At 39.0% G+C, this 8,611-nt stretch overlaps 1 protein-coding gene across 1 annotated transcript; it reads right to left on the bottom strand.

The window, feature by feature from the left end:
- Positions 1 to 339: 339 nt before the first annotated feature.
- On the bottom strand, positions 340 to 8,539 carry LOC113469974. The gene is made up of 2 exons (XM_026828069.1): positions 7,735 to 8,539; positions 340 to 595 (listed from the first exon to the last, which is right to left on the bottom strand). Exons 1-2 carry the CDS (start codon positions 8,068 to 8,070, stop codon positions 359 to 361), a joined length of 573 nt encoding a protein of 190 aa, XP_026683870.1. The 5' UTR covers positions 8,071 to 8,539; the 3' UTR covers positions 340 to 358.
- Positions 8,540 to 8,611: the final 72 nt, after the last annotated feature.

Below are 8,611 nucleotides of genomic sequence, written 5' to 3'. Positions count from 1 at the left end.
TGCAAATTTCGGCTTTTCCACATAGAAGTGAAATATGAGGTACACACCTAGTTTCATCGGAGATAAATGAAGGCTCCATTATCGCCCGAAATTTGTACCAAGTACCAAAGCCCAATATCTAGTAATTTTTCTCTAGTTTCTGATGAACTTCACCCCATAATTTGTACCAGCACCGTTACGTCACAGTTCATCGTTGTTAGCTTTGCAAATTTTGGCTTTTCCACATAGAAGTGAAATATGAGGTACATAGTTTCACCGGAGATAAATGAAGGCTCCATCAACGCCCGAAATTTGAACCAAAGCCCAATATTTAGTACTTTTTCTCTAGTTTCTGAAAGATAACTCGAAGTCTTTGGTTTCATATCTTCAATTCCTGGATTTGGTTTAAGTTCTTTATACAAAGTACAATAGGATGAACTCTGAAGTCTACGATAATCCTGTTCTCGTATCTATCCAATATTTCCCCTATCCTATCTTTCAATAGCTCATGTGACTGAGCTTCCCAAATTTCAGCATAATCCAGCTGTACAAGTTTTCTTTTAAGCAACGTAACCCAGTTATACTTCTCAACATTACGTGACAGTTGATCTACAACCAGATTAGAGAAAATCGTGATTAGAGAAAATCAGTACATAGGTACTGATTTTCTCTAATCACGATCGAATAAATTACGGGCTAAAAAATTCCCGGAGGGACGGGCCCAGCTCGATTTTTAGAAGTTTTTTGGTCATAGTTTGGAAACCACTGCGAGTTTCGGAAAATCCGTTCTAAGTGGGCCTAATAAAATCAAAAGGAAGCTATTCTCCCGTTTGGCCATGGGTCGATTTTTAGTAGTTTTTTGGTCATAGTTTGGAAACCACTGCGAGTTTCGGAAAATCCGTTCTAAGTGGGCCTAATAAAATCAAAAGGAAGCTATTCTCGAAGTTTTATCAAAATCGGTCCAGCCGTTTCGGCTGTGCGTTGATTATGAACGATTTTTAGTAGTTTTTTGGTCATAGTTTGGAAACCACTGCGAGTTTCGGAAAATCCGTTCTAAGTGGGCCTAATAAAATCAAAAGGAAGCTATTCTCGAAGTTTTATCAAAATCGGTCCAGCCGTTTCGGCTGTGCGTTGATTATGAATGAATGAATGTATATGTATGAATGAGTCAGGGTTTACTCTTTTATAAATCAAGCGTGCCGGGAGGCGCGCGAACGTCAAGAGTTCGAAGCGCCGCCCGGCCTATATTAACACGAAACAGAATTTCATCGTTTTTCGGCATTTTCACTTCAACTTTTCTCTAACTTCCCTTTAACTTTAAGCAATTTTAATTTGATATTCCTGGTCGGACGTGAAAATGGATGCGAAATCTCCAAAATCCGACCTTTTCACATAGGCTCAAAAATCTTGAAAATCGCGAAAAAAAAATTCTTTTCTTTTTCTTTTCACCCAAATCCTTTAATCACACCTACAGCCCGTTCTACAAATGGTGAGAAGATGATTATTGTGTCTCCGGAAAGGTCTCGTCGAGGAGAAGTGCCTTTTCTTGGTTTCATCTTCTTAGCACTAAAGGGAGACCCGCTAGAGAGGAAAAAGTGACTTTGGGGGGGGAAAATTCAAAATTATCGCTCGAGTTATTTAATATAGAAGTTTTGTGCTCCTGTTCAGTAGATGTCGGAGTGTCCCAGCGGTAAGGAACAAGAGTATTCTCTGCCGTACTGCTGAGCGGGTTGGTTAGGGGTTCGAATCTTAGTGAGGTCATTCTTTTTGTGCATAATTTTATCATTTAAAAATGTTTTATGGATTTTTTTGGGAAAAATCATTTTTTTGGGAAAAAATCTGCCTCGGGCGAGAATCGGACCCCCGGCCTAGCACTTACAAGGCGAGCTCGTTACCAACTGAGCTGACTAGGCTGGTTAAAAAAAAAAAAAAAAAAAAAAAAAAAAAAAAAAAAAAAAAAAAAAAGGGGAAGGGGGAAAGGAAAAAAACACCTCTTCGGGAAATTTGATTATCGCTCGAAATTTGTACCAAAGCCCAATATTTAGTACTTTTTCTCTAGTTTCTGATGCACTTCACTCCACAATTTGTACCAGCACCGTTGTTAGCTTTGCAAATTTTGGCTTTTCCACATAAAAGTGAAATATGAGGTGCATAGTTTCACCGGAGATAAATGAAGGCTCCATTATCGCTCGAAATTTGTACCAAAGCCCAATATTTAGTACTTTTTCTCTAGTTTCTGATGCACTTCACTCCACAATTTGTACCAGCACCGTTGTTAGCTTTGCAAATTTTGGCTTTTCCACATAAAAGTGAAATATGAGGTGCATAGTTTCACCGGAGATAAATGAAGGCTCCATTATCGCTCGAAATTTGTACCAAAGCCCAATATTTAGTACTTTTTCTCTAGTTTCTGATGCACTTCACTCCACAATTTGTACCAGCACCGTTGTTAGCTTTGCAAATTTTGGCTTTTCCACATAAAAGTGAAATATGAGGTGCATAGTTTCACCGGAGATAAATGAAGGCTCCATTATCGCTCGAAATTTGTACCAAAGCCCAATATTTAGTACTTTTTCTCTAGTTTCTGATGCACTTCACTCCACAATTTGTACCAGCACCGTTGTTAGCTTTGCAAATTTTGGCTTTTCCACATAAAAGTGAAATATGAGGTGCATAGTTTCACCGGAGATAAATGAAGGCTCCATTATCGCTCGAAATTTGTACCAAAGCCCAATATTTAGTACTTTTTCTCTAGTTTCTGATGCACTTCACTCCACAATTTGTACCAGCACCGTTGTTAGCTTTGCAAATTTTGGCTTTTCCACATAAAAGTGAAATATGAGGTGCATAGTTTCACCGGAGATAAATGAAGGCTCCATTATCGCTCGAAATTTGTACCAAAGCCCAATATTTAGTACTTTTTCTCTAGTTTCTGATGCACTTCACTCCACAATTTGTACCAGCACCGTTGTTAGCTTTGCAAATTTTGGCTTTTCCACATAGAAGTGAAATATGAGGTACATAGTTTCACCGGAGATAAATGAAGGCTCCATTATCGCTCGAAATTTGTACCAAAGCCCAATATTTAGTACTTTTTCTCTAGTTTCTGATGCACTTCACTCCACAATTTGTACCAGCACCGTTGTTAGCTTTGCAAATTTTGGCTTTTCCACATAAAAGTGAAATATGAGGTACATAGTTTCACCGGAGATAAATGAAGGCTCCATTATCGCTCGAAATTTGAACCAAAGCCCAATATTTAGTACTTTTTCTCTAGTTTCTGATGCACTTCACTCCACAATTTGTACCAGCACCGTTGTTAGCTTTGCAAATTTTGGCTTTTCCACATAAAAGTGAAATATGAGGTGCATAGTTTCACCGGAGATAAATGAAGGCTCCATTATCGCTCGAAATTTGTACCAAAGCCCAATATTTAGTACTTTTTCTCTAGTTTCTAATGCACTTCATCCCATAAGTACCAACACCGTTATCTCAAAATTCAATTTGTTTTCTTTGGTTTTTTGATATTGAAGTGTGCGGTAACTTTCTTAATACGGTTTGACTAAATTTTAAATTTCTTGCTTTCCCAAAAAGTTTGGACGCATTTTTCGCAGGTGTCCTTTTTTAGCGACGTCCCTGAAAGCCCGGAACCTCAATACCACCATAAAATTTCTCATCAAAAGGAAATTAAGTGGTAGAAATTTTGTTTTTGTAGATCTTAGGGATAGCTTTTGCTGTTTCACGGACGTACATTTTGCTAGTTACGGCCGACATCATCGGTGCCTACGCTGAAGCTTTGTAACTTGTAAGTACAATATAATTATAGGTAAGTTAACGTCCTTGCTCGATTGGGTATCGCTGTATCGCACAAGGTTTGCATGCCGGAGGTACTGGGTTCCATTTTCGACAGGGTCGACGTTTTTTCGGCTGTGTTTTTTCGGGATGCACTCAGCCAGCCTCGTGAGAACAATTGAGTAGCGACCAGTGGCGGCATTACCAGTGTAAAAAGATTGATGATACGAGTAGATGACAATTATTAGTAAAGGAGGCATTTAGTAGGTAGTGCTGTGATATCCACAAAAGTTGTGAACAACCTCTCTGCTTTACCACAAATAGGTAATTCACGATATTATATTATAAGTTTGTAGAACGCCGACTGGCTCAGACCTCAGACGTCAATAATAAGTAGATACATAACTCATATACCAAAACCTTACGGACACCATACAGGGTGTTTAAAAAAAAAAGTTGCCACCTCTGAATTCGGAAAAATTCGAAAACACATGTTTCTTTATTTTCAAGGGGAACCTATTTTTAGGGGATCTCAATTTTTCGGCACTATCAGGGGCGGCCCCAGGGGAGTCAACTTTAAAATCTTAAACGGGAACCCCTACTTGTGATACATCATATCAAAGGTCTTGAAGAAGTATAAGTAGTGCTTCATTTTGACTGTCAGCTTAGATCAAGTTGATGTATGTAAAATATTGTGCTGAATCCGAATATGGCCTTAGGTTTCATATAAACCTAACCGAACTCCCGCTATGTCCGAAAACGCGTCGGGAAAACAGCAAAAAAGTCACTTTTTCACATTTCATGCCTAAAGTTTCTATTCTGGTAGGTAACTCAAAAAAAAAAAAAAAAAAAAAAAAAAAAAAAAAAAAAAAAAAACAACGCCGGTGGCATTGGGAAAGCCTATTAAGGTTTGCGTCGAATGAGACCAATTGGGTCCCTCCGCGGTCAATAATACCGGAGCTACCTACGATTTTTTTTCCCACGCAGCGGCAAAAACTCAGAACAATAATAAACATAGAAGAAAGGTTTGGGTCTTTTTACATATCAAGGTCGAAGGACAGTTCACGAACAGCTGACTAACCAAATTTGTTTAGTCAGCTGACTAAACTCTTCTCTCATTGGTGGAAATTTTCTGAAAATTATTGAAATCTTTGTTTACATTTTGTAGTCCCGGTCTGTATTTTCAATTTCCCCCGATTTCTGAATGCTTTTATGAATTTTTAAAGTCAATAATGGATAAATAAGATAAGATACCCATCGAATTTACTTAGAAGTTGTTAAAAGTATGACCGTAACATACCGTATCTGACCGTACTTAACTGTACCTGACCGTACTTGACTGACCCTAACCGTACCGTGCCGTATCGTACCATACCTTAGCTGACCGTAACGTACCGTACTCAGTACGGTACGTTACGGCGTACTGTACCGTTTTACCTGACCATACTATTTTGGCACCATATTATACTTTTATTCGTTTTCGTCCCTAATTTGGGCACCACTGCGACTTTAGTCCTAAACCTTCCTTCTATGTTTATTATTATTCTGAGGGCAAAAATCTAACATGACAAAATATGCAGGTAAATGATACCTTGTACTCATAAATCATCTCCTGAATTTGACAGCGTCTATTATACGTTGAATTTACCCATTTCCAATGGTTCACTGGAGTTAAGCAACGCTGCGTATGGTTGCTATCCGGATGGGTGACCATCTGTGTGCTGCACGCTAGTACCGGTCCCACTCAGGTGGGGAAGTTAATATGAGTAGGTAGGTAGCTTGTCGAATGGAGGATATAATACTAGTCAATAAACCTTAGATCCAGTTATATTGTGGCGTCACTGTGGGTATAGGTACCTACAGTGGTATTGATTTTTTTGAATGGGTTTAACGTAATGGTTGAGAGCACATCGCCAAATCTTTTCACTCTCACCCGGCCCGAGACGCTCTGCTGGGCCGAACCGGAAGGCACCCCGCTTCTCACATTTCAAGACACGTTCTTTCTACGCGTTCTAGCTCACAATAGGCGAGAGCACATCGAATTTGTCTCTTCAATAGACGAGAGTACATCGAATTTGTGTGAAACATCGAATTTGTGTGAACTCCTTAAGACATTTCATTTGAAGGAGGCAAAGTCGAATGTTAGGACAAGCCAAAGGAAGAACATTACAAAAATCAGTCTCATTAATTCCAACTAAATTCTACCTCACAGTGCGCCTATAAAAAAAAAAAAAAAAAAAAAAAAAAAGAATAGAATAGAACAGTGATTCCCAAACTGGGATCCGGGACCCCCTGTTTGGGCCGTGAAGGACTTTGTGACCCCCGGAATAATAACATAAAATATAGTAAAGGGGCCGCGGAGCCTACTCAGTTTCTCCAATTTGGACATTAAGGAATGCATATTTTCCGTGCCTTGTCTCAAACCTTCATCACTCAAAGGTGCAAACAACTCTTGTTGAGCTCCAAGTTCAAAATGAAGACGCGCCAAGTGTTCTTGTTGTTCCCGTATTCCAGTCATTTGCTCCATGCTACAGTCTTTACCTGGGAAAATCAGACACGAAGGGTGTTTGTTTAGTGTTGTGAGGAAAAAGGCCGTAATTTTTATTTAAAACCAGTGGTTGACCCGTCCTTTGTAAGGTCAAAAACTGTAAAAAAACGTCCTTTGTACGGGACCACCCTACCCTACCTCAAAACACACACACACACACACACACACACACACACACACACACACACACACACACACACACACACACACACACACACACACACACACACACACACACACACACACACACACACACACACACACACACACACACACACACACACACACACACACACACACACACACACACACACACACACACACACACACACACACACACACACACACACACACACACACACACACACACACACACACACACACACACACACACACACACACACACACACACACACACACACACACACACACACACACACACACACACACACACACACACACACACACACACACACACCATAGTAGTAGTAGTAGTAGTAGAAAATAATTGTATTTATTTGAGAAATAATTACAAGGGGTTGGCAACATTTACATACATATACATAGTTATAACATTAAATATTTTGAAAAGAAGAAACGTGAATACTTATTAAGTTACCTATAATTCCATTAATAATAATGACTTTTATCTGTTTTCAATACCTATTACTTTTCTTACAATATACAATAAAAGTTTCAGAAAAATGTATTAACTGAAAAAAAAAAAAAAAAAAAAAAAAATTTAAAACATCATGTACCCCCAAAAAAAAAAAACCAGTACAAATACATTTTTGTTTCTTTTTCAAGTACTCCTACTCGTTTCTAAGAAATGCCCTTATCTTTAATTCTCCTAGAATATAAAAATATAAAATTGTTAATAATCCATTTGAGATGGATTCCGAAACCAACATCCTCCACAGAACACCGACCCTCAGCAAGCCACTTTTCCAAATAAGTAGATCTAAGCTCCGAGAAGTGAGGGCATTTGAACAAAAAATGATACAGATCTTCATTTTCATGTAAATTGCAAACACTGCATTGTTCTTTGGAGCTCCAATTGTATGCCATTCTGTTAATATAAAAGTTCACCTTGGAGTTTTGAGCTAACCTAATTTGATCAACCACCCTGGTTCTATCTATTGGTCCCATTAGTGAAAGATAACTCGAAGTCTTTGGTTTCATCTCTTCAATTCCTGGATTTGGTTTAAGTTCTTTATACAAAGTACAATAGGATGAACTCTGAAGTCTACGATAATCCTGTTCTCGTATCTATCCAATATTTCCCCTATCCTATCTTTCAATAGCTCATGTGACTGAGCTTCCCAAATCTCAGCATAATCCAGCTGTACAAGTTTTCTTTTAAGCAACGTAACCCAGTTATACTTCTCAACATTACGTGACAGTTGATCTACAACCACTAGTTGGTTATAACACTTCCTTGGATAGCGTTCTTCAGGCATAGACAGCAACTTCAGCCACCATCTCAACATTTGCTTAAGCACATGATAAGCGAGCTTCACCACTCCAAACTCGAGTCTGACCATGTAGTGGGGGGTACATCTCGGCAAGCAGAATACTGACTTCAAGAACTGAGATTGCACAACTTCTATCATATCTTCGTATCTGCTTCCCCAGATTTCAGCTCCATAAAGTAGTGTTGCGCAAACTATTGATTGAAACAACTGCATCCTACTTTCCTGTGACGTCATTCTCGAGTTTACCAGAATGTTTTTGACACTGGCGATGGCCATCCTGCCCTTGGAAATTGCTTGTAAGGCGGCCTTATGAAACACACCGTGTGACGTGTGATGAAAGTTTAACGCCAAGATACACGTACTCGCTGCTCACTTGTAATGGTTTGTTATTGTACAGGAATGTGTCTGAATAGCCAGCCTTCCACCGCGCCTGAACACAACTATGTTTGATTTCGACTCGTTGACAGTCATTTTGTTCTCTTCGCAATACATATAAGGATAGAATATTGAGTTTTCGTTGCATATCTACTTTACTGCTAGCAAAAATGATGAGATCATCGCAATAAAGGAGAAGTAGAATATCGGTTGAACTGGTGATGCTGACGCCCTCCGCTCCCTTTTTTCTGAAATAATCTTCCAGATCATTTATGAAGATCACAAAAGCAACAGGTGGAATCGGGGATGCATAAGGAGTAAGAATAACTAAAAATTTCACGATTCTAAGCAATTTACAGACAAATTATATATATATACAGGGTGGTTCGTGATTTGCGAACCACGCTTATATCTCAGAAACGGCTGGGAATTAAGGAATGAA

This window comes from Diaphorina citri, unplaced genomic scaffold, assembly GCF_000475195.1.
Source record: "Diaphorina citri unplaced genomic scaffold, Diaci psyllid genome assembly version 1.1 scaffold1320, whole genome shotgun sequence".
Classification (NCBI taxonomy): Eukaryota; Metazoa; Arthropoda; class Insecta; order Hemiptera; family Psyllidae; genus Diaphorina; species Diaphorina citri.
The sequence above is the reverse complement of the archived record's forward strand: the minus strand, read 5'-3'. Positions and strand labels throughout refer to the sequence as shown.